Source organism: Coregonus clupeaformis, unplaced genomic scaffold, assembly GCF_020615455.1.
Source record: "Coregonus clupeaformis isolate EN_2021a unplaced genomic scaffold, ASM2061545v1 scaf0101, whole genome shotgun sequence".
In the NCBI taxonomy this organism is placed as follows: Eukaryota; Metazoa; Chordata; class Actinopteri; order Salmoniformes; family Salmonidae; genus Coregonus; species Coregonus clupeaformis.
The window spans coordinates 230,960-258,348 of NW_025533556.1; the positions used below are offsets into that span (position 1 = coordinate 230,960).

At 41.8% G+C, this 27,389-nt stretch overlaps 1 protein-coding gene across 1 annotated transcript; it reads right to left on the reverse strand.

The window, feature by feature from the left end:
- Nucleotides 1-8,126: 8,126 nt before the first annotated feature.
- LOC121552213 (S-adenosylmethionine decarboxylase proenzyme) lies at nucleotides 8,127-26,371 on the reverse strand. The gene is made up of 9 exons (XM_041864954.2): nucleotides 26,056-26,371; nucleotides 20,366-20,452; nucleotides 18,427-18,553; nucleotides 13,869-13,971; nucleotides 13,640-13,682; nucleotides 13,329-13,473; nucleotides 11,626-11,718; nucleotides 11,249-11,404; nucleotides 8,127-11,090 (listed from the first exon to the last, which is right to left on the reverse strand). Exons 1-9 carry the CDS (start codon nucleotides 26,163-26,165, stop codon nucleotides 10,947-10,949), a joined length of 1,008 nt encoding a protein of 335 aa, XP_041720888.1. The 5' UTR covers nucleotides 26,166-26,371; the 3' UTR covers nucleotides 8,127-10,946.
- Nucleotides 26,372-27,389: the final 1,018 nt, after the last annotated feature.

Consider the following 27,389-nt stretch of genomic DNA (forward strand, 5'->3'; position numbering starts at 1 on the left):
TGTGTGTGCCACTCTCTGCAGCTTGCTGTAAATCATGCTTCCAATGACACCATCCCCCGTAGTGTAGTATTCCAATGGCACCATCCCCCGTAGTGTAGTATGAGAGACTTATAACTGGTTTTCAGTGTCACCAAAGCGCAGGGAGACCTACAAGGCCATATACGAGACCATCGACTGTGGGAAGAAACCTTTACAGATAACCAAGGCGTGTGCCACACGTTGGCTCTCCATTGAACCTGCGGTTTCACGCATTTTGGACCAGTGGGAGGAGCTTAGGCTACATTTCGCAGTCTACTTCTGGAGAAACCCTGACAAAGGAAGTCCTGCTCCTCCTCTCCATGACAGACGCAGGAGGGAGGCCGCTAACTTCTATCCACTCCCGTCTGACCAACGCTCTACAACTAGCGCCTCATCCGCTTCCAGTGCCAGTTTTTTATCCAACGAGAGACTGGGCAGACGGAAGCGCGGAGGTGGCCGCGGTCACGCGTACCGACGAGATGCGGTACACAACGGGGTAAAAAACGACTACCAGAGGCAGAGGGGACCGTTCCCAGAACCCACGGGACTGAGTGTCTTTAATTTATGAAGCAAGATATTGAGTCCTGCCCATGTCTCCTTGCTTAATAAAGGGTTATATTTTGTGCCTACAACTCAGTGCAACGATTTCGATGTTAAGGTAGACATGTTTATGTTTTTAGAAACATCCGTTTAAGGGAATACTTTCGCTCCCCTAATCATGATATTTCAACTGAACATGTAGGTGGCTCACCTGCACATACTCCGACTCCTTTCAGAAGGAAGAGTTAGTTTGTACCTCCAGCCAATCTCAATCACTTTATTGAGACATATTGCAGACTCGTTGAAAAAAGATGTTGGTAATCTCCTTAAGAACAAACAGGAGTATATATCTTTCAAAATGTACCCAAGGATGAAAAACAAGCTTTGCTTGATTTACAATCCGATACGTCAGTTCTTACCCGCCCTGCTGATAAGGGTGGGTCGGTTGTACTCATGGATAGGACAGTTTATGTAAATAAGTGTCACAGACAACTGCTTGACAACACCTTTTACAAGAAACTCAGAAGTGACCCCACTTCCCAATTTCAGAACACTATCTTTACTGTCCTAGATGGGTATTTAAGTTCTGGTCAAATCACCAAAAAACAACACGATTTTTTGGCTATTCAACACCCTAAAATTGCCACTTTCTATACTTTGCCGAAATTACACAAGAATGATACAAAACCTCCAGGGCGCCCTATTGTAGCGGGTATTGATGCAGTAACAGCCCCTTTATCGACCTTTGTTGACTTTTTTATTAGACCTTTCGCAGAACAGCTCCCCTCCTTTGTAAAGGACACCAGCAGTATGAGCTCTATTATTGAATCTCTTGATCCTCTCCCTGATACTACCTTGTCAGTTACTTTTGATGTTGAGTCGTTATATACGAATATTCCACACGAGGACGGTATTGAAGCCATGGAACATTTTCTTCTGCAACGTGACCCAAATGAACTACCTTCCAGTGCATGCATTATAACACTGGCTGAAATAGTACTCACACACAACTACTTCATGTTTCTAAATGATTTCTTTATTCAGACGAAGGGTACTGCTATGGGATCCCCTATGGCTCCTAACTATGCTAATTTGTATGTGGGTTACATTGCGAAACAGTCCATTTTCAATCCTCTCAAACATGTTTTCTTGCCTAACATTATTATTTGGAAACGGTACATTGATGATATTTTTGTTCTATGGAGGGTGACTTAAAATAGCTCCAGGCATTCTATGCTTTTCTTAACTCTTGTTCTGAGCACCTGAGATTTACTATGCAATCTGACACACGTCAAATCAGTTTCCTTGATCTTCAGATTTTGTGTGAGGATAATGTTCTATACACTGATCTTTACAGGAAACCTACTGATCGTAACAGTTTGTTGAAGGCTGATAGTTGTCACCCGCTTCCCTTGAAAAATAGTTTGCCCTACAGCCAATTCTGTCGAGTCAAAATAATTAATAAAGAACAATCAGATTTCGAACGAAATATGTCTGAGACGCAAATAAAATTCAAGAAGATGGGGTACAAAAATGGTCAGATTAATACTGCCATTGACAAAATTCAAAACAAATCGAGACTTGACCTCTCAGGGACAGTCTCGCAAAAATAAGCATTCTTGCGTTCTAACTACAGGCTATTCAAAGTGCTCTGAACAAATTAAGGGAATCGTTCACGAACATTGGCACATTCTAAGATCCGATGACAGTATTGGTAATGTGTTTTCGGACCCTCCCTTGGTTGTATTCTCGCGGGGCAGAAACCTCAGAGATCAATTGGTAAACTCGGATTTACCACTCCTAAATATCCCTGCACAACGTCTATTTGCACCTCTACGGGATGGAAACTACAAGTGTAACGGCTGCGCTCAATGCAATGGTACTTACAAATGTAGATCATTTAAACACCCACAAACAAGGAAACAGATCCCAATCAAAGGTGTTATTACGTGCTCCACTAAGGCAGTTATTTATCTTATAACTTGTCCTTGTGGTAAACATTATGTGGGTAAAACAAAGCGCTGATTAAAAGTATGAATCTCGGAACATCGTAGCACCATTAGGTGCAAAAACTCTACATACCCAGTCGCTGCCCACTTTTTGGAAGCGAACCACTCGATTTCGTCCCTACGTTATATTGGCATCGAACATGACCTCGACAACTTATTGTTAAAACGAGAGGCTGCCTGAATCTTTAATTTAAAGACCCTTGCTCCCTTCGGTCTCAACTTAGACTTTGATTTGAAGCCATTATTGTGATTTTGCTATTCATTGTAAATGTTTGTGGGCCTCTATGGGGGTGCCACATGGTTCAATTCTTGGGCCGACACTTTTCTCCGTGTATATCAATGATGTCGCTCTTGCTGCTGGTGACTCTCAGATCCACCTCTACGCAGACGACACCATTTTGTATACATCTGGCCCTTCATTGGACACTGTGTTAACAAACCTCCAAACGAGCTTCAATGCCATACAACACTCCTTCAGTAGCCTCCAACTGCTCTTAAACACTAGTAAAACTAAATGCATGCTTTTCAATCGAACGCTGCTGGCACCCGCCCACCCGACTAGAATCACCACTCTCGACGGGTCTGACCTAGAGTATGTGGACAACTACAAATACCTAGGTGTCTGGTTAGACTGTAAACTCAACTTCCAGACTCACATAAAGAATCTCCAATCCAAAGTTAAATCTAGAATCGGCTTCCTATTTCGCAACAAAGCCTCCTTCACTCATGCTGCCAAACATGCCCTCGTAAAACTGACTATCCTACCGATCCTTGACTTCGGCGATGTCATTTACAAAATAGCCTCCAACACTCTACTCAGCAAATTGGATGTAGTCTATCACAGTGCCATCCGTTTTGTCTCCAAAGCCCCATACACTACCCACCACTGTGACCTGTACGCTCTTGTTGGCTGGTCCTCACTACATGTTCGTCGTCAAACCCACTGGCTCCAGGCCATCTATAAATCACTGCTAGGCAAATCCCGCCTTATCTTAGCTCATTGGTCACCATAGCAGCACCCACCCGTAGTCTGCGCTCCAGCAGGTATATCTCACTGGTCATTCCCAAAGCCAACACCTCCTTTGGCCGCCATTCCTTCCAGTTCTCTGCTGCCAATGACTGGAACGAATTGCAAAAATCTCTGAAGCTGGAGACTCTTATCTCCCTCAATAACTTTAAGCATCAGTTGTCAGAGCACCTTACCGATCACTGCACCTGTACACAGCCCATCTGAAATTAGCCCACCCAACTACCTCATCCCTATATTGTTATTTATTTTGCTCTTTTGCACCCCAGTATCTCTATTTGCACATAATCTCTTGCACATCTAGCATTCCAGTGTTAATACTATTGTAATTATTTTGCACTATAGCCTATTTATTGCCTTACCTCCATAACTTGCTACATTTGCACACACTGTATATATATTTTCTGTTGTATTTTTGACTTTGTTTTTTACCCCATATGTAACTCTGTGTTGTTTTTATTGCACTGCTTTGCTTTATCTTGGCCAGGTCGCAGTTGTAAATGAGAACCTGTTCTCAACTGGCTTACCTGGTAAAAAAAATAAAAAATAAAAATAAAAATATGTAGCCAAGTTGTATCTATGATCGTATGCTATCCATGTTTTTTGTATGTTCTGTTTATCTGTGAATTAACCAATGCTATTAGGCCACACCCGGCCATGATTACAGACACCTGCGTGTGTCCTTTGACACTATATAAAATAGTGACCCGCAATGTTTGTCATTATACCCTGATGAAGACAGCTTGTCTGTCGAAACGTTGGTTATTAGGTTATTAAATTAGTGCATCTGAGCTCCTAGAGTGTGAGGCTTTCCTTTTCTTTTTCATGCATTTCTCAGTCACCAAGTCCAGTGAACACTGCTACATGGCTGAGGTTTTATACTCCATGTACAGTGATCCTCAAAACATATTGTATCTGACTTTTTTGAAGTCAGTGCTGGGTGAGGTACAGTTGGCCATCAAGGCTTTTGAGGGAGCGCAAGTAGATCCTCTTAAGCTACTTGACAGCTTGGTTAGCCTGATCAAGTCTGTGAGCAGCAGGGTGCTGAATCCACTGGCAAATGTTGATGTACTCAAAGGGCCAATAGATAGATACATCAGTCCCAAACCGTACCTTGGTTACCTTTTTGAGTCAAAGGCAGCTGAGCTCCACCTTGCGCCTGAGGATGAAAACAATGTCAGAAAGTGGTGTGTAGCCTTCACCATCTCCCTCACTAATGAGTTGAGGGTGAGACTGCCGGACAACATCGAAGCATTGCAGTACATGTCAGTTTTCAATGTGGAGGAAACTCTAAAGCACAATAAGAGCCCTGGAGAAATAGAAAAAATAGCCAAGCTCCTTGGCTACTCCCCTGCAGAGATAGACAAGATTGTCCAGCAATGGCGTGCCATCCATCTTAGTAAATGGAATGAGACAAAAAACACACTGGGCTTCTGGAGTGAGATTTGGAAGTTCAGGGATGCAGCTGATATCAACCCGTTTCAAGAACTTGCCATGGCTGCTGTGTCTGTGGTGTCCTTGCCACACTTGAATGCTGAAGTCGAGAGAGTATTTATGTGCTTTCTTGAGCAGGGGGTCCTTGCGGGCGCTGCAGGATTTCAGTCCTTCACGGCGTAGTGTGTTACCAATTGTTTTCTTGGTGACTATGGTCCCAGCTGCCTTGAGATCATTGACAAGATCCTCCCGTGTAGTTCTGGGCTGATTCCTCACCGTTCTCATGATCTCATGATCATTGCAACTCCAGCCTTGTGTAGGTCTACAATCTTGTCCCTGACATCCTTGGAGAGCTCTTTGGTCTTGGCCATGGTGGAGAGTTTGGAATCTGATTGATTGATTGCTTCTGTGGACAGGTGTCTTTTATACAGGTAACAAGCTGAGATTAGGAGCACTCCCTTTAAGAGTGTGCTCCTAATCTCAGCTCGTTACCTGTATAAAAGACACCTGGGAGCCAGAAATCTTTCTGATTGAGAGGGGGTCAAATACTTATTTCCCTCATTAAAATGCAAATGAATTTATAACATTTTTGACATGCGTTTTTCTGGATTTATTTGTTGTTATTCTGTCTCTCACTGTTCAAATAAACCTACCATTAAAATTATAGATAATGATTTCTTTGTCAGTGGGCAAACGTACAAAATCAGCAGGGGATCAAATACTTTTTTCCCTCACTGTATTAAAGTGACTAAAAGAGAGGGGGGCACAATCCCCCGACCTCAACCCAATTGAGATGGTTTGGGATGAGTCAGACTGCAGAGTGAAGGAAAAGCAGCCAACAAGTGCTCAGCATATGTGGGAACTCCTGTTGGAAAAGCATTCCAGGTGAAGCTGGTTGCGAGAATGCCAAGAGTGTGCAAAGCTGTCATCAAGGCAAAGGGTGGCTATTTGAAGAATCTCAAATATAAAATATATTTTGATTTGTTTAACACTTTTTTGGTTATTTATTTCATAGTTTTTATGTCTTCACTATTATTCTACAATGTAGAAAATAGTAAAAATAAAGAAAAACCCTGGAATGAGTAGGTGTCCAAACTTTTGACCGGTAGTGTATATTACAAAATAATAATAATAATTGGACTAGAAAAGACTAAAAACACCCAGAAATCAGCGCTAAGTGATTTTAATTTTGAAATTCAGTTCCAAGGTATTTCCACGTAAACTCAGCAAAAAAAGAAACGTCCCTTTTTCAGGACCCTGTCTTTCAAAGATAATTCGTAAAAATCAAAATAGCTTCACAGATCTTCATTGTAAAGGGTTTAAACACCGTTTCCCATGCTTGTTCAATGAACCGTAAACAATTAATGAACATGCACCTGTGGAACGGTCATTAAGACACTAACAGCTTACAGACGGTAGGCAATTAAGGTCACAGTTATGAAAACCTAGGACACTAAAGAGGCCTTTCTACTGACTCTGAAAAACACCAAAAGAAAAATGCCCAGGGTCGCTGCTCATCTGTGTGAACGTGCCTTAGGCATGCTGCAAGGAGGCATGAGGACTGCAGATGTGGCCAGGGCAATAAATTGCAATGTCTGTACTGTGAGACGCCTAAGACAGCGCTACAGGGAGACAGGACGGACAGCTTATCGTCCTCGCAGTGGCAGACCACGTGTAACAACACCTGCACAGGATTGGTACATCCAAAAATCACACCTGCGGGACAGGTACAGGATGGCAACAACAACTAACCGAGTTACACCAGGAATGCACAATCCCTCCATCAGTGCTCAGATTGTCCGCAATAGGCTGAGAGAGGCTGGACTGAGGGCTTGTAGGCCTATTGTAAGGCAGGTCCTCACCAGACATAACCGGCAACAACGTCACCTATGGGCACAAACCCACCGTTGCTGGACCAGACAGGACTGGCAAAAAGTGTTCTTCACTGATGAGTCGCGGTTTTGTCTCACCAGCGGTGATGGTCGGATTCGCGTTTATCGTCGAAGGAATGAGCGTTACACCGAGGCCTGTACTCTGGAGCGGGATCGATTTGGTGGTGGAGGGTCCGTCATGGTCTGGGGCGGTGTGTCACAACATCATTGGACTGAGCTTGTTGTCATTGCAGGCAATCTCAACGCTGTGCGTTACAGGGAGGACATCCTCCTCCCTCATGTGTTATCGTTCCTGCAGGCTCATCCTGACATGACCCTCCAGCATGACAATGCCACCAGCGATACTGCTCGTTCTGTGCGTGATTTCCTGCAAGACAGGAATGTCAGTGTTCTGCCATGGCCAGCAAAGAGCCCGGATCTCAATCCCATTGAGCACGTCTGGGACCTGTTGGATCGTAGGGTGAGGGCTAGGGCCATTCCCCCCAGAAATGTCTGTAAACTTGCAAGTGCCTTGGTGGAAAAGTGGGGTAACATCTCACAGCAAGAACTAGCAAATCTGGTGCAGTCCATGAGGAGATGCACTGCTGTACTTAATGCAGCTGGTGGCCACACCAGATACTGACTGTTACTTTTGATTTTGACCCCCCCTTTGTTCAGGGACACATTATTCCATTTCTGTCAGTCACATCTGTGGAACTTGTTCAGTTTGTCTCAGTTGTTGAATCTTATGTTCATACAAATATTTAGACGTTAAGTTTGCTGAAAATAAACACAGTTGAGTGAGAGGACGTTTCTTTTTTTGCTTAGTTTATAATAGAGATAAGTTAATTTATACAAACATAAGCAAGGTTTGAAATTATGTTTGAGTCAATTTGCAGTCTACAAATTACTTGGAATTATGTTCCGGCCCCCATAAACTCAAGAAAATAAAAATCGTCCCGTGGCCGAATCTGATCCAGCGGTCTGGACTATCAAAATTAAATAACAATTCTAAACTGAAGGGATTCTTCAAAAACGTGTAAATGCTCAGATTTGAAAGGTCCGGCTTCAGAGCACAGAACTGTTCCTAACCTTTATTATCAATGCCCTGTATGGTTTATTAGATACCTTTTCACCATTTAATGGAACAGTATTTACGGGGGGGGACTGGACTTATTGCTTTACTTCACATCTAAATGCCCAATGCTCATCAACAAACTCACAGAAGAAGAGCAATATTTTTTTATTAAAAGCATCAAGCTCAGAGTAGATACATTTAGCACATCTTGACCCTCCAAAGAATTACAACAGCAAAGTTTCCTTCAGTACATCCTGCAATTGCACCCTCTCTCACATCAGGGGAGGAGTTCGCCTTTCCCCTGGTAAGGCAAACAAAATACATGATCTAATTAGTCAAAAGAAAAAAAAAAGTCACCCCTCAACTTCAGAAGAAATAAATTTTTAACACAAAAATATTTTAAAAAATTGTTGGTCTGTAAGCAAAAAATGCATTTCTTACAAAAACGTTTGTCAATATCGTATTAAAAGAAAAGAGAAAAGCAATTTAATATAAAAAAAAAAAAAAAAAAAGTTACAAACCATCAGGACTACACAGATCAAGTCTAAATAGGACTTATCCAAAAACAAATGAAAAAGTGACCTTTATATTTGTGAACAGTGGTGGTGCCTTTTCCCTAAACCGGTCACTACAGCTCTTAGAACACAGTGGAGGCCGGTCATTAAACAGACATGAGTCATACCATTTCAGATAGTCTATTGGCAAAAGTTGGTCCTCAGGAAGAAAAAGCCATTCCAATTATCAACTTTGCCCAGGTCCTTACATGAACTGAACTGAAGTACTCATTCTAGTGGTCCACTTGTTATGTCAGTCACATTCGGCTTTTAAAGTAGGCCCAGTTTTCTGTTAACTACAGTATACCATCATGTGATGGTCTCCGCTGTTCTAAGAGCCTTCTAAACTAGCTGGGCAAAGCAGCACCAGTTAACCCTCAGGAGTTCTGAAGGCAGGCCCAAAACCGTTTCCCATCCACCCCAGCTCTGTCTGCAAATTAAAATCAATCTGCATTCGCTGGCAGGGGAAGCATCATGAACATTACTGACCAGCCAATGGAAAACAATCCTCAACATCCTATCAAAACCCGCTCTCAAATTACAAACCTCTCAAGGTTTGTATGCTAACCAGATAGATAAGGGCATGCCTTCAGCACTGTAAGGTGGCTATGTATGTACAACATCAGAATGCCCCAGTCCCATCTACATTTGAGCTGATTAAAACAAGAGGAAGGTGACGCACATTGATCTACTTACACAGGAGAAACAGACTGCAGCACACTACACTGTCAAGCAATACAGCACTAGTAGTCACCTGCGCCACAGTATCACAGGATTTCTCTCACTGAACAAAAGAGCATTGATGGTACACCAAAAAAATGCAATGGAGTCACATTTTGGACCAATTCACTGCAAAATGTCTGCACACAATAAAATGTATAAAATGGCAGTTTATGAAACAGTTCTGTGGAATTATCTGGGATCACCCTGGCATGCTCAGATTGGTGGGCCTCTATTGTGTGCTTACCGACTCCTGTATGGGGGGGGTTACATTGTTTAGAAAAAAAAAGTGAAATAAAGAAATGCTTTGCTGGGCAACCACTGCACTAAGATGCACAGGGGGGTGGCCCACACCACAGCTACAAAGGGTCTACTAGGTCTCCGTGCCACTTACATCCAGATATAAAACCCCTCAATGGGCTCCTCTAGTCTAAACAACGCCCTCTACAGTCACGGTTGGCACAGCCTTCGTTCTTACACGACTGATTCTTACATTCAAGTTTGAATCTTTTTTATTTTGTATCAAATTTTCATGAATGCATACATTGAGTATTTAAAACAACTGGGGATTATAACAATCAAAGCCATCCTGTTGGTACCATATACTGTAGAAGGAGCCTTGGTTTAAAAGGGCATATATATTACACATCCCATACCGTGAAGTACCCAACTGGACATCCTAAATTATTTACTCTAACGCATACTGTTGTCCGAGACAAGTTGAAAGCCTGTCCATTTGTGGACACATTCAACAGCTAAATGATTGTCGAGGCGGAAAGAAGCATGGCTGATTGAACGTGAGTGTTCTGACCCAATTCTAGCAGGAATTCCTTTGGCTCCAGTGCAGTTTACAGCCAAGAACAACTAGATCACATTGACCTAGCTGTCAGCCTCTAGCCAATCCTCCAGTACTGCAACACTAACATAAAGTATTGCATTTTGATTTGACAAGGAATTCATTAGATAGGCTCTGATGTTACATGAGAAAAAAATGTATATGGCCCAAAGCTCACATGCTTCTAATCACTCAAAATATCAAAAGTCATGAACATTCTAGAAGACAAAGTGTTGGCGTTTTCTGTTTTGGTATTGAGGAGTCCTGCTCCATTTGGCTGAAAACAATGTGTTCTTAAACTGCACTCAAAAGGTCAAAAACAAAAAGGATGCAAACTTGCAACAGATCAATGAAGCAGCAAATCAGTTTAGGGAGGAAGGAAGTGTGTGTGTGTGTGTGTGTGTGGGGGGGGGTTGTGTTTCAACTGTCGGTAAGCACATAATACAGCAGGACCCGTCTGAGCAGGTCAGGGCCCTGGACTAGTGTGAGCGGAAGCCCTGTCTGTAGGGAATGAGGGGGGAGACCTGCAGGAAGGGTGCAAGGCTGGCCAGCCTCAAACAGAGAGTGTTTAAATCCTCTGCATGCACTTCAAGATCACAGCAAGAGTGAGCTAGAATATCTAAACAGAGAAAAGAGCTTTCATGCAAGAGATCTAAGTTATAGTTACAACAATGCATACAATTCAAACTGGAGGTTACACTAGTAGGGCCTGTGGCCTCGTCGGAACCAAGAAATCCTGAATAACAATGGCAGCAGAGGGGACTGTGCCTCTCTGCTAGGGCAGAGAGATGGCCGCCGCGGGGGCCTAGCCCCGCTACGCAGCCGCGTTTCTTTTTCCGCTTCTTTTTCATTCTTAATCCTCAACTCTGCTGGTTCTGCTGGCGGCTCTTGGCGTAACTGGTAAAGACAAAATTGTAATCGTTGAATTGGGCCAACTGGCGGTCGAGGCGCTTGTACCCCTCAAGTTTCTGGGCGGAAGAAAAGACACTGCGACATTTGGAGCTCTGCGAGTGAAAATAAAAAGAAAGAAGTTGTTAACAGTGAAAATGCCAAGTACAGTGAAGACTTAAGATGCGATTGAGTCATTTATGAGTGCAATGTTCTGGAAAACAGAGTCAAACATCCACAAGCAACATCAGAACCATTTTGAACGAGGACATACCTGGTTAACAAACAGCGTAGTCACAAATTTTCCTGGCTTAAAGATGTCCACAACTTTCCTGACCAAATCATCGTAGGACGTCTGGGAGAGGTTGGTTTCGAAGCTGACATAGGAGAACTCTGGCTCTGGAGTGATGTGAATCGTCCAGTAAGTTCCCTGTAAGATAAAGACAGACATTTGTTTTAAATGACTTTCAAGGCGGATTTAATGAAGAGCCCGAAGACAAAAACAAAAAAAGCAGACTGACTTTGCTGATAAATACTTTAAGGGAAAATGTACTTGATACGATTGTGATGTGTTGTCTCACCTAGCCATTTTAAGATTAACGCATTAATTGTAAGTCGCTCTGGATAAGAGAGTCTGTAAGATCCACTTACGTCAGTCTTCATTCCATTCATTGAGTATCCACAAGGGTTGAACATTGTGGCGTCAATCACAGAACCTGGTATCAGGTCACGAATTCCACTCATCTGAAAAAAGACAATAAATAGAATGTGCAAGGTGCGCTACAAAACAGCAACTACTAATTGACTGATGAACAGTCAGCTTTATGATTGTGTTCCTCTATACAATAAGGGGAATATTACTGGTGGGTACCAAAAGCTATAATTCAATATTATAGCGATATGGGCGGCGCACAATTGGCCCAGCGTCGTCCAGGGTAGGGGAGGGAATGGCCGGCAGGGATGTAGCTCGGTTGGTAGAGCATGGCGTTTGCAACGCTAGGGTTGTGGGTTCAATTCCAACGGGGGGCCAGTATGAAAAATAAAAAAATATTTTATTCACTCACTAACTGTAAGTCGCTCTGGATAAGAGTGTCTGCTACATGACTAAAATGTAAATATAGTTTCATATATGGGCAAGGTATATTGTGATATTTGTGTATTCCTCCCGTTGACCTAAATTATTATGTAAAAAAGCATACACTGTTCCTGCATGCACAAAACCCCTTTCACAAATCTCACAGGCTGTCAACTAGGGCCCTAGAAAAACGATTATTTTTGCATGATTCCATTTTGTTTTTCCAGGTTTTAAAATGTCAATCTCAAAAAAAATAAAAAAAATAAAAAATAAAAATGTATTAATAGAAAAACAATAGAATAGGATGTTCCAAGTCCACAACAATGCTTAAACTGCATCAGGAGACCACCCTTTTGAGCTCTGAAAAATTATAGAAATTTAGATTTTGGAGTAAAGTTACCCTTTAATGAAAGTGTGCGCCAGCAAGAGACTGTTGTTTGGTTAGGGATGTTTGTAGCGCTCATGTGATTGCAGAGTTTGCGAAAACAATGATAGGATATCATATCATTCTGCCAGGTAGGCATAGGCTACTTTGTAGTTTACATTTAATTGAGAAGGCTTTTGGGAAAGCCTTTCCATCTATACCAGAAGGTTATCATTAGCATCATCACTAACAGCTACAAAGTATAGACATACGCAAGAGCCGCACACACACAGGCATTCTTGTGCCGTTTCAGAAAGTTGCAGGAAAATACAAAATCACTGATGCATTTTATTAATGTCTTATGATTAACCTGGGCAAACTAATGCATTTTCTAATAAGTTCAAAACATTGAGTTTATTTCCTACTAAGTGCAATACATGTTTTATATTGTCGAATTCCGTTTTAATGTCTGGATTCCATGATCCCATCCGCAATGCAGATTTTATAGGGCCCTAGTCAATTTATCATACTTAATTGCCTGCTGATGAGCCATCAATAGTTGATAAACTTCAGATTGTATACAAACTGGTTGGGTAGGTTTGCAGACAATTCAAGTCTGGCCCAATGGGCAATCAACAAGCAGTCGTCTCTACTTCAGAGGCGTGGACGTGAACATTTTACACAGTTGCAATGTTTTTATTTATTTATAAAACCAATATCAATATCGCGTTGAAAAATTCAACTGATACTTTCCATATCGGTGCCCTCATTAGGGAATATCATTACAGAATAAACACCAGAGTGGATCAATGTCATAAGGACAGGTCCCCCCGAACAGTTCCCTACTGAGTGAGCCCTCGTGAAGTCATCAAGAACAAATAACAATATCGAACGTTGCTAGTTTGTGGGCCTTACACGAGTGACATCATTTGCAGAAACACCGTCTTTCATGAAGAACTGATCCATAATTGCTGGATCAAGGTCACTCATCAGAACTTCCAGCGTCTGATCTGCGTGCTTGTTCTCCCAGAACTCTGGCAAATCCAGAGTAAACAGGTACCTGTAGGGAAACAAGTAAGGACATACAGGAAAACATGAACACATTCAGCAGCGCTGGACAGTGTAGTTAAAGTTTAATGGCATTGTCCACTGCATTATTAAGGTCTCATTAATGGAACAGTATCTTGAGTATATTCAGTGAGCATAAAGTGTTGATATGACCTTACCAGCAATCAGAGTTCAAACGTCCCATACAGTACGCTGCTCCATCTGGAGGAGGAAGAGAATGTCATGTGCCCGTGTCTCAAACCCCTCCTGATTAGAGAACAGCATACGAAGGCACAGCCTGTATAGCGTCGCTGACTCACCCCATCCATACATTAGCACACTCTTCCTGGACTCCAACCGTGATTAGAGTTGAGGAATTGAATTTGGAGTGTGGGCATTAGTACTTACTTGGGAAAATCTGGCTGAGAAATTCCACTTCCTCCTGGAAGTTCCGATGAGGGAACTCCTGATGGGTAGGCTTCATGAAGTTCTTGCGAGAATAGAAGAAATTCTGTAGATAGTGAGGAGATGAGGTTAGAACTTCTGAACCTTCCTATCCACGAGAACGTAGACGGTATAATGTACAAACATTACATATCAAAATGTTGACGGATAACATGGTTTATAAAACATTTACAAGAGTATACATTTTTGGGATTTATGAACATGTAAAATGGTATTCATTTGGTTTGTATGTATGCATGCATAGTGTTCCTTGGACTTCATGGTAGAGTTTATACTCTGACATGCACCGTCAACTGTGGGACCTTATATAGACAGGTGTTTGAACCAGAGCGTTATAGCAAAGGAGTGTGAATACTTATGTAAATGTGATTTCTGTATTTGATTAAATTTGCAAAAATGTATGTGTACAGATGGGTGAGAGAAACCTATTTAGTCCATTTTGAAATCAGGCTGTAACAAAATGTGGAATAAGGCAAAGGGGTATGAATACTTTCTGAAGGCAGTGAATAATACACACATACATGTGCATATCTTGATAAAAATAAAATCACTTTGGCTACACATGGCCTGTCTGCAAGTAACTTTAAACATTGTATCAACTTGGTGCAGCCCAAAGGTTGTGCTAACAAACTTGCAACATTGTATAAAATATTCTGGACCCTCAGTTTCCAGCGCCAGCGAGCTCTGGACAGACAAGTAATCAAGTTAGCCTATTTTATGACGTTTCCACCGGATCAGAGCAAGGCATTTTTTCCCCTCTTTCACTCAGTTGTTATCGAAAGGGAGAGAGCTGGAAATATTTTTCAGAATAGGCTACATTGAGGAACTATTGTCATTCTCAATGGATGTAAACAGAGACTTTGTTTACTTGCTGTTTGAAGTGAAGAAAAAAAGTACTTTGAGAAGCTCCACAGCGCATGGTGGTAGCGAGTTAAGACCATCAGATCCCCAAATGGGCACATTTATAAGCCTACATTTGCACACAGGCCAGGTAGCCTATAGGCCTACTTCTATGCGTAAAATCAGGTGCGTGTCCTTACTCAACATTGACAACTCGTAAACGGAATGAAATAAACCAAAACTTGTTTCTCACAAGTGTATCCTAGGTTGTACGCTCTGCAAACGTGTCCACTGACAATAACTGTAAAAGTAATTTGAACGCATTAACATAATTTATGGTAACCAAACATTGTAGATAAGAAATTATGGGAATTAACGGTAAAATGTACTACTGGTGCGCAATCCCCGCGTCCTCCTCAATGGACTAGTCCACTGAGACGGGAGCCAATCATGATGTGCCATAAACTTTTCTTTTTCGCAACTGCCCAACAATTATTAATTTTTTTACAAAAAAAGAAAAAATGGGTAGACCAACAGCCTATCCACCAGTCGACTAAATGGGGGTCAACAGTATGTATGTCTGTAGTCAGGGTTGCCCAACCCTGTTCCTGTAGAGCTACCCTCCTGTAGGTTTTCGCGCCAACCCCAGGTGTTACTAACCTGATGCAGCTAATTATTAGAATGAGGTGTGCTAGATTAGGTTTGGAGCAAAAACCTACAGGAATGTAGCTCTCCAGGAACAGGGTTGGGCAGTCCTGTATTAGGTGGTATACCGTGTAATTTGGAAAAAGCCACGTTTTTTTGAATACCATCAACTATTTATTTGAAGTTTAATAAAAATGTGACTATTTGTAGCTATTTTAAGTTAATACCTGCAGTCAATTTGTGCAATACATTAGGAGAAAGCAGATTGTGTTCTTCAATTCACCGGTCACATTATGAAGCTTACCGTAGTTTGTTTTTAAATAGCACAGCGGGAGCCGGTGAGTCCATAGCGTTCTATATCTATCGGCGAGTCTCTGTTGTACGGTGCACATGAAGTTAGACTTGTATGCAATTCACTACTAAATGTTTGCCATCAGATATCTTATATAATGCTTTCTGCCAGAAGTCAAAGAACTCTGGATGAGTCATCTGTACAGTTGCCATTTCTTCCCCCCTCCTCCGTTCTTCTCCCCTCTGCTCCATGTACACATGCTGATCTTCCTTCAGAAAAGCATGCATCACAACTTTGTTCATTTGCACAATTTCTCTCGTTCATGTCCACACTCACAGAAAAATGCACATTTGCTAGCTACTAACTATGCTTGTATAAATGTATGAGCTGGATTTGACCGTCTTTGCAATTACTGGAGAAAAAAAACAACATGCAACAAATTTAAGATTTTACTGAGTTAGGAAATCATTCAATTGAAATAAATTAATTAGGCCCTAATCTATGGCTTTCACATGACTGGGCAGGAGCGCAGCCATGGCCGGGCATAGGCCCACGTACTTGGTAGCCAGGTACACCCACTGGGGAGCCAGGTCCAGCCAATCAGAATGAGTTTAACCACAAAAGGGCTTTATTACAGACAGAAATACTCAAACGCCCCCCTCCCCCTCAGACGATCCCGCAGGTGAAGAAGCCGTATGTGGAGGTCCTGGGCTGGCATGGTTACACGTGGTCTGCGGTTGTGAGGCCGGTTGGACATACTGCCAAATTCTCTAAAACTATGTTGGAGGTGGCTTATGGTAGAGAAATGAACATTCAATTATCTGGCAACAGCTCTGTTGGATAGTCCTGCAGTCAGCATGCATATTGCACCCTCCCTCAATTTGAGACATCTGTGGCATTGTGTTGTGACAACTGCACATTTTAGAGTGGCCTTTTGTTGTCCCCAGCACAAGGTGCATCTGTGTAATGATCATTCCGTTAAATCCGCTTCTTGATATGCCACACCTATCAGGTGGATGGATCATCTTGGAGAAAGGCGAAAAGCTCACTAACAGGGATGTAAACAAATTTGTGCAAAAAAAATTGAGAGAAAGCTTTGTGCGTATAGAACATTTCTGGGACCAACACTTTACATGTTGCATTAATTTTTTTATTCAGTATAGTTCGTTCTAGCTCGTTAGCATTTAGCCAACAGTGTCTACGTGATTTCGCTATCAGTTTGTGCTAATGTTGTTAGCATTCTAGTAATAGAGGCCCAAAGGGCTTTTCTTGCGTTTTTAGTGCCCCTGTGTGTGCTATGCCGGTAATACCGTAACTCCCCGGATGAGATCAGGACGGTATGAAAATCTGGATACGTCCGAGCCTAGTATGTACATATGCACGCATACATAGGGTTTGGTAGGTTACTTTCTAAATGTAATCTGTTAGATACCTGTCGGAAATTGTAATCAGTAACGCAACTTTTGGATTACCCAAACTCTGTAAAGTAATCTGATTACTTTCCCCTAAGAGGCATTAGAAGACAAAAATGAATACCACTTGGACATCTACCGCAGGATAAATCAATATTGGAGTTTACATAGCTGGCCATAAATGGAGGTTGCATTTTTCTTTATGGATTATGAAGGCTTCTTCTTACCCATTGCTTTCTACTGCAATACAGATAATACGATTAGGCTATATCTCTACATTAAAAACCAAAGTGGCAGATTTCCAGTCATTCCAATTAATTGATCTTCAAGAATAGGACTTGGAAATATAGATAGCCTAATAGTTTTACTTAAGCATAACCCAAAAACGAAGGACTTATTAGCGTACTCTGTTTATAATTTTGTTGTCATGGGAGGATTGATTGGGCTCATTGTGTCGAGTTGAAAAATAAAATGCTGCTCTCATGGAATGGCATGCTTTGCAGGACTCTACAGAGTGACCATTTCACCCACATATATGCTGCTAAATATTTTGCTGTGCGACCTGGAATTTAAAATTTAGGAGCACCAGTGCGCCTAGAAAAATGAAGAATTCTAGCTTTGTCCTAAAATATTTTTCATTGTGCTCCTAAATGTCTTAATATAACTTAGGCGCACACATGCTCCTTGTAAAGTGTCAGCATAGAGCCCTTTGAGCACTAGCGTTTTTGAATGTGAGAAATGTATGCCATATGCTGCATTGGCTATACCCATTGTTTACGTTTGTGTTGGCGACACTGATTTTGATCATTTGCAGCTGTTTAAACGGAAATCTCACAATTTTTCAATTTCATATTCATCTCCAGCACCACCTCAACATATGTGAAACTTGCACATTTGTGTTTTGTAGTAGAAAATACGGAGGAAGATCTGTGCATCATGTGATTTTAACCATTGGTTGATGTCATTGGAAACACTTATCTTCCTCCATTTTTGAAAATGTAGGCCTATGGACTTTTGTTGCACAAATTAGACTGAGCAATAAGCCTCAATTGTGTTTTTTTTTTTTTTTTAAAGAAGCAGCAGTGTGATTCACATCATTGTGCTATGTAGATATCAAGTGATATCTGGAATCACCCATAGGCTACACCACTGCTGTTGTCCTTACCCAACTTAAAAAAGTAAAATCAGATTTAGCAAAAGTACCTGTAATCGGATTACAATATTTTTGCTGGTAACGTAACAATACAGTGTTTTTTTTTGGTAATCAGTTACTCCCCAACTCTGTGTGTGTGCGCGCACGCGTCACACTGACCTCGATAGCATCAAAGCCACAGTACTCCCTGGCCAGTTCCAGCAGAGGCATCAGTGCTTGCAGTAAGAGGGTGGTTCCACACGTCTTCAAAATGAAACGTCTCTTGGAGACAAACATGCTACTCTCACTGAATGGACAAAGGGACAGAAGGAGAATAGCAATATTAGGAGTTTTATACACGTTACATACATATCACAAGTTACACACTGTTAAATAGCCTTAAGCCTAATTCGTTTTTTTTTACATGAGCTCAATTTACATCCAACATGCATGTACAACTGCATAATTCCTCAGGTTCGACGCCTTCCAGCTAAGTAAAGTGTACTATTCAGACACCTGGAGAGTTTTAAAAAGACACCATGACGTGGCTGACTGACAGCCAGCCATGGCCCGGCATTACCCTGGTGACCGCTTACCATTGATTCTATAGAGGGTACACCTAATCAGCAGATACTACAAAAAGCTTAAGTCTGCCTTGAGCCTGAATTCCAAACCAACCACAGGGCCTTAGTGCATTAATGTTATCATGGGCCCGAAATTGTTTACAGCAGTCTAGCATTCAGGCCCACATTAGACTCCTTGAGGAAACATAGCTGGGTTATCATTAGTCATCATATAGTTACAGACTAGTCCCTGGAGGAGCGCAGGGTGATGTTTTCTAAGGAACACAGTCGCTTGACTGCAGTATAGCTAGTGAGTAGTGATTGGGGGGGGGGGAGAATATATATTTTTTTACGATTAGCCTATCATTCCTTCAAAATATCACAATACTATTTTTGCACTAGTTTGCTGTACCTGCACCAAAACTCCAGTATTTTTCCTTCATATCTTGTTCGCCTTTAAAAAAATATATATCTTTATTAATAGGGAGCCAATTTGTTTACAGCACTATTTCATGGCTCCCTTGTCCCTCTGTAGTAGTCGTATACCATGATCATACAAAACATTAAACACCTGCGCTCCATGATAGACTGACCAGGTGAAAGCTACGATCCCTTATGGAGGTCAGCTCAATATTAGGAAGGTGTTCCTAATGTTTGGTATACTCCGTGTATAGTGAGCAATATGTTTGGAACATCGAATCTCAATAAAATTGCAGTATCGAATTGCAATACATATCGGCAACTAAGTATTGTGATAATATCGTATTGTGAGGTCCCTGGCAATTTCCAGCCCTACTAGTGAGAAGGAAGAAGTTTCAGTGAGGCATATATAGGTTTACAACGCCAATGTTGTCTACTTGCAGTCAAGCAGAGAGCGGTCACAAGTATTCCTCTCCTGAATCAGCACTGTGCCATTACCATAACAAACATCAGAGTGAAGGAGAACGCTACTCCGTTGTGCTAGCGCCGGCCCTGTCAAGGTCTGTGCAACAGCTAGACAGATCATCCCTACTCCACTTCTCTTCTAATCTGCACTCGTTCCCAGACGGTTGTAGGTGGGCCTTAACCGGCAGAGGGAGCTGAGAGTAGAGACCTCTCAAAACAGCCTCCGCAGCCAGACTAACACACCCAGGGTCAGGCGTGTCCTTTTCACTGGCAATGATTACGTGACCCAAAGGCCAGTCCGAGTACACTGGCGTCACACAAAAGGCAGATTTCACCATCAGAGATTGATTTCTAGGAACCTAAAATTGGCAACTTGTGCCTGATGTGCTTGTGTGGGCTGCCAGGGTGCTCATTTAGCTGCCTTTCACCCATCCATCTGGACTCAGATAAGGCAGGTCATTAGGCTCTTCAGAATAGAGCCAGAGAGATAAAAAAATAAGAAAGGTCCCTGCTCAGTCAGTCAGTCCTTTCACCCCAGGGGAGAGAAGAGTTTCCATGCAGCCATTCACAATGAGACGATTACAGATGACCCAATCCCTGCTCTCTAATCTGGAAAAGGGACAAGCCAAGGTGACAGTGGTAAACAGAACAGGGATCTGGTCGCTACTCACCTGAGTATATAAGCTTCCTGCTTGTCAGTCTTTGTCACACTTATGATCAAACAGTGCACATTCTCCAGAAGTTTGTCCCACTCAAACCTGAAAAGACAAAAAGCTTTTTTTTTTTTCAAGGCGTTTTTTGTACACTGCAGCACAATTTAATAGTTCAAGATTTGCTTTTTCAAAATAGAAGCAACTGTCTGAGGCTTGACTGTAGTTCTACTGCTATCAGACAATTTGAATAAAGACTACATCTAGGCTAATCATTTCACAATTCTAGGCATGGCATTTTTGGGGTGTCTAACTGGTGTGACTGATGACTAAATGGACAGTGAAAGTAATCTACCAACTGAAACCATAAGGGCTGTCTAACAATGAATATCTCGCTTTAGATTTAAAAAGGCCTAACCAACTCACTATATTCACATAAACAAATAAATGTTTGAGGTTAGTAGCAGTGGGAAAAGAGTGGGCAGAAAGACCCCAGTACTATACACGTGGGTTGATTTTGAACAGGGTCTAGAGCCCTGGCACAGTGCAGACAGCAGGCAGGTGCAGAGTCTCTCTCTGGAAAACACTGGCTCCCTGCTCTACTATAGGCTACTATTAAGCAACAGCCTGCTCACAAGCCAGAGCAGGTAGAAGATAAAACCATTTTCTCAACCGCATCTGTTTTGAAAACATTTAATACCTGTTGGAATTAGGCCTACTGTTGACTGTGGAGGATCATCCAAAACAGTTATAATAGTTTAGCTCAGGGATGGGAAAGTGGCGGCCAGCGTGCGCCCCACCGTGTAGGCCCGCGGATCAATTACCAAAACTAAAATAATTACAAATATATTTGAGGAACTCAGTCGGGGTCTCAATTTACTGTTGGTAGTTAGAATACACGAGGCTAGGGCCGGCTCTGACCGCATGTGTGGGTATGGATGAGTCTACACAGACCCGCTGTCATTCATGCCATAGGCCACTCCTAATCCATGATGTTCTAACAACCACGAAAACCATGGCTTTCCCTTGGATTGGCAAGAGTAGCCATGAACCTTGCCACAGAGAGGCAGGTGAAGAGAACCATTTGTCAGTCCTTCTCATTCATTGAAATTACATGTATATCAGAATGCACTTATATTTAGTACCAAGTCTCATCTATGGCAATTGCCATTCCAAAACTATACTGAACAAAAATATTTAAAAAAAAAACGCAACGTGAAGCGTTCGTCCCATGTTTCTTGAGCTGAACTATAAGATCCCAGAAAATGTCCATATGCACAAAAAGCTTATTTCGCTCAAATTTGGTGCACACATTTGTTTACGTCCCTGTTAGTGAGCAGCTCTCCTTTGCCAAGATAATCCATCCACCTGACAGGTGTGTGATTCACCTCTTAAGGATCGGACCCTTTTTATTTTCCTTCTTCAATTTTTCGCCTAAAATGACATACCCAAATCTAACTGCCTGTAGCTCAGGACCTAAAGCAAGGATATGCATATTCTTGATACCATTTGAAAAGGAAACACTTTGAAGTTTGTGGAAATGTGAAATTAATGTAGGAGAATATAACATTAGATCTGGCAAACGATAATACAAAAATATATATACACGTTCTCTTTTTTTTGTTCCATCATCTTTGAAATGCAAGAGAAAGGCCACAATATAATACTGCAGTTTTGGCGCAATTTAGAATTTCACCACTAGATGGCAGTAGTGTGCAAAGTGTCAGATTGATCTAGTGAAGCGTTGCAATACTGGACTATTTTGTATCAAGTCTGCCCAAATGTGCCGAATTGGTCAATTGATACATTTTCAACTACATAACTATAGAGAACAATACACAAATGATATGGTAATACAAAATGTAAGTCCACACTCCCAGGAATGTCATACATGATGGATCATTAGCTTATACACCAACTTGCACACATCTAGATGGCAGGGCAGGGTGGGTGTGGCGCCAGAGACAGCAGGGGTTCAAACTGTAGAACCAAACTATGCTACATTTTCTCTCTGACCCTTAGGATGACAAATCCGAGCAAGATTACGGAATGGGAGTACATTATTTACCTTCAGAGGTGAACCCCGGGACCACCCATACACAAAAATGTATGCACGCATGACTGTAAGTCGCTTTGGATAAAAGCGTCTGCTAAATGGCATATTATTTATTATTATTAACGTATCAAACCAGTTGCCGTGATACGTTTGTTGTTGTGCACTCTCCACAAACAATAGCATGGTATTTTCTCACAGTAATAGTTACTGTAAATTGGACAGTGCAGTTAGATTAACAAGAATTTAAGCTTTCTGCCCATACAGTGAGGGAAAAAAGTATTTGATCCCCTGCTGATTTTGTACATTTGCCCACTGACAAAGAAATGATCTGTCTATAATTTACTGGTAGGTTTATTTGAACAGCGAGACAGAATAACAACAAAAAAATCCAGAAAAAAAGTCAAAAATGTTATAAATTGATTTGCATTTTAATGAGGGAAATAAGTTTCTGGCTCCCAGGTGTCTTTTATACAGGTAACGAGCTGAGATTAGGAGCACACTCTTAAAGGGAGTGCTCCTAATCTCAGCTTGTTACCTGTATAAAAAGGCACCTGTCCACAGAAGCAATCAGATTCCAAACTCCACCATGGCCAAGACCAAAGAGCTCTCCAAGGATGTCAGGGACAAGATTGTAGACCTACAAGACCATCGCCAAGCAGCTTGGTGAGAAGGTGACAACAGTTGGTGCGATTATTCGCAAATGGAAGAAACACAAAATACCTGTCAATCTCCCTCGGCCTGGGGCTCCATGCAAGATCTCACCTCGTGGAGTTGCAATGATCATGAGAACGGTGAGGAATCAGCCCAGAACTACACGGGAGGATCTTGTCAATGATCTCAAGGCAGCTGGGACCATAGTCACCAAGAAAACAATTGGTAACACAAACACATTAGCGCACGTTAGCTCAACCGTCCCGTATACGGGACACCGATCCCGTAGAGGTTAAACAGCATGATCATTACACAGGTGCACCTTCTGCTGGGGACAATAAAAGGCCACTAAAAATGTGCAGTTGTCACAACACCACAGATGTCTCAAGTTGAGGGAGTGTGCAATTGGCATGCTGACTGTAGGAATGTCCACCAGAGCTGTTTTAGAGAATTTGGTAGTACGTCCAACCGGCCTCACAACCACGCCAGCTCAGGACCTCCACATCTGGCTTCTTCACCTGCGGGATCATCCGAGACAAGCTACTAGGACAGCTGATGAAACGATGGGTTTGCACAACCGAAGACTTTCTGCACAAGCTGTCAGAAACAGTCTCAGGTAAGCTCATCTGCGTGCTCGGCGTCCTCACCAGGGTCTTGACCTGACTGCAGTTCGGCGTCGTAACAGATTTCCGTGGGCAAATGCTCTGACTGGTCGTGATTCATGCCCCTATTTTTTTTTTTTTTTTAAAGGTATCTGGGACCAACAGATGCATATCTGTATTCCCAGTCATGTGAAATCCATAGATTAGGGCCTAAATAATTTATTTAAATTGACCGATTTCCTTAGATGAACGCCAACTCAGTAAAATCATTGAAATTGTTGCGTGATGAGTTTATAGGGTGTTCAAAACTACCTTCTTTAAATAGAGGGAATGAGTAAGGTGGTCATTTCAGAAACTGATCACTAAAGGCGTCAGCATGCTTCAGTTTGGCTGGTGGCTAGCTGAAGTCGGCTAGGCGAACGAGTGTGCTCACACACTCCCTTAAAAAAAAACAAGAAAAAAGCAGCAATAGTACAGTTTATTTTTGAGACGCCATAGCCAGTATAAACTTCCTTAAGCCAACTCAAGAAATGTCATTGAAGTTTTTGCTGAAGAGAGTTTAGTCGCGCAATTTTACATCTAACTAAGATGTTGGTGCAGTATTTTTCAACAAAAAAAAGTGCATTAAAACAAGTCATCTCTCGTTGAATGACAGACTACTGAAGAATCCCTACCATTGACCAATCACCGACGAAGGGGCGTAGACGTCGTCGCCGAACGTCGGCTTGCCTCCAGATTTGTATTTTGTGGCCCGAACAGCCGAAAAATCCTTCACGAAGGACTGGCAGCAAAGGTTCTCAGGCTCCAAGCATACCACTGCTGGCTTTCCTCTGAAGCTAAGCAGGGTTGGTGGGAGACCAGATGCTGCTGGAAGTGGTGTTGGAGGGTCAGTAGGAGGCACTCCCTCCAAAAAATAAAATTCCAATGCCCCAGGGCAGTGATTGGGGACATTGCCCTGTGTAGGGTGCAGTCTTTCCGATGGGACGTTAAACAGGTGTCCTGACTCAGGTCACTAAAGAGCCCATGGCCCGTATCGTAAGAGTCTTAACCTAGTGTCCTGGCTAAATTCTCAATCTAGCCCTGATACCATCATGACCACCTAATCATCCCAAGCTTCCAATTGTCTATAACTAGTAAAGTAATGTACAGATACCCCAAAAAACTACATAAGTAGTACTTTGACATAGTTTTACAGCACTGATTAGGGCAATGCAAAAAATTGGCATAGTTTGAAGGGTTTTGTAGATGGGGCCATCTAAATTAGGTGTACAAGTAACAGTACCAAAATAAAGACACCAGGAGTTAGTTGAATTTACTGTTCATTCATGCATGGATCCCGATTGAAAAATTACACTTGTGTAGATTGGCTTCAGATAAGTGGTTGGCAATCAACGCAAACTGATCAGGTATGTTTGTTATCGCTTACCTATTGATTCTGTTAATGGCTTTCGAACATTGTGCATTGCAGATGTTGTAAATCTTGAGCGGCGAGAGACCATGATTGCCAATGCAGCATATCAGAGAAAAAAAAAAGACAGCCGTGGCCACAAGGCGCTACAGTCAGTACCACATCGTGACGCAGAGAACAAGTGAAATTGAAAATTACTACAGTTAACTAGAAGATACACAATGACACCAACAACTTCAGAAGTTGGGTTGTAGACATAACTAGCTACCTGGTTACATAAGACACAACATCGCATAAAGCTAATTAGCTATTTAGTGTCAAGTCAAATCCGTGGGCAACATGTTGAGATCACCCTAGCATGGATACGTCGAACACCAATGCATTCGCAGTATGCGAAAAACCAACGCTGGTCAAACTCACCCCAATCTGACCCCTTTTCTTGGCAAAACAATTTGCTAGATTGCAAATTGCGATACCTTACATTGCAATAACGGTACAAGCCATATTCAGATACATTTCTGAACATGTTTAATGAGTATTACTGGAGAGCTAATGAATGACAGTAGGGGACATTCGTTAGCAGCTTACTGAATGTAATGAATGAATGAATGACTCGGCTACGGCGTTACCCCTAAGCAAGTGCCAAGCTAGTGGTCGAATGTGGGGGGGATGGTAATTCATTCTGAGTGACGACGTTATCTGAATTTAGCTAGCCAACTGGCTAACACTACGTGTTCACATTAGCCACCACATGACATGTCAGTGAAATATGTTGTGGTTTACGAGATAACAGAGTTCCATATCATTAAAACCGACTAACGTTAACAAGAGAAATAAAGCCTCGTTAATGTTTATTTCTAGCGCGTGTTGAGTGTTGAATCTCCATCCAGTCTTCTTCAGATGACGGATTGCTGGAGTACAGGGGCTAGTAGCTTAGCTAACGTTAGCTAGCTAAAAAGGCAGAATGTATTAATCACATCTTCACTTCACAAACCTTGGGATGGTACGGAGGTCCCCTGTTCCTTTGGTCTCATCTTGCCGGGAGAACCACACCTCCAACAGCTTCTCCGTTCCCTCGAAGAAGTGTGCACCGTTCTCTTCCATCGTGAGACAAGACACCAACAGAAAGTCAACGTCGGTTACGTATTCAATTGAATTAGCCCTTGTTTGATAGTTATAATGTAATAAGTACAGTCCTTTAGCAATCCAGGTGTAATTTCTTGGTTTAACCGTCTTCCCTTTTACAGAGAATACTGTAAAGCAAATGCTAGCTAATATCGCCGGCCATACTGCGTAAAGCCCAGAATGAGGACTGAGTAGAGGCTTTATTCACCTAGCCTAAACGTCACCCCCAAGTTAATCGAATCACGTTGCTGGGTTCTTGTTGATGAAGTGGCGATTGGCAGTGGCAACTGTCAGCGTGACAAAGTTGTACATTGCCAATCTCAAATCTCAAATGATAAAACATTTAATTGGCAGATATAACATATTTCCCTGATAATGAACACTACTCTGCGTTCAGGTAAGCTGTTCCCGTCTGCTCTGAAAACATGTAGCAGCTTCCAAGCCTTCTCGACAGAACATTAAAAACAAAAAATCAAGTCTAATCAGTCATGCACTCATTGATTTTATCTTAAAAGGCCATAGGTCCTACTGACTTTTAATGCAACAGAAGACACGTAAGTACATACACAGGTGTAATTGCAATACGTACGTTAACTGGGCTATGTAAAATATTTCGTTTTTTATTTTTATTTTTTTATAGGGATATTACATGTTCTATCCAATAGCAATGTGTTTCTATGGGCAATGTTTTGACTTCTATGTTGAAACAAGTCTCTATGTCCTGATCTCTGTTTTTTTTAACTGTATGATGTATTTCTGTTTTTCTGTTTTGTATATAATGTTTCCATGTCTAGATGTTCACATGTCTAGACGTTTTAGGGACTACAGATGGAAATTAGCTATTAGCTAAATCTGGTGCGACACATGTTGTCTCAGTGCTATGGGACATGTTTTTGTTGTTCATTGTCCCTGCCAAATAAACGTAATAAATACAATTAATAAAGGTATCTAGGCCTACTTCTGTTCTTCATAAACGATTTTTGGTGATATGGATGTCATAATAGTGTAATATGATTGCATAACCATATTTTTAAAAGAGATTACAAATTGCATGCAGATTTGCTACATGCACCTCTCTCGTGTAAAAGCGCAAGGCTAAAACTAATAGATGCCACAGGTGGGATTATATAGTACAGCCTATTCCTCTGGTTGAAGCTACTTCAATATACCTCTTTCTATTCAAAAACATATTGGAGACCTGTT

Bases quoted from the DNA above. Each gene is read 5' to 3' on its own strand.
- LOC121552213 (XM_041864954.2), bottom strand. From the start codon at position 26,165: ATGGAAGAGAACGGTGCACACTTCTTCGAGGGAACGGAGAAGCTGTTG. The intron at 20,453-26,055 runs GTTTGTGAAGTG...TTGTCTTTTCAG, and splicing joins GACCTCCGTACCATCCCAAG to GTTTGAGTGGGACAAACTTC. The intron at 11,719-13,328 runs GTAAGGCCCACA...GTCTTTTTTCAG, and splicing joins CTGCAAATGATGTCACTCGT to ATGAGTGGAATTCGTGACCT.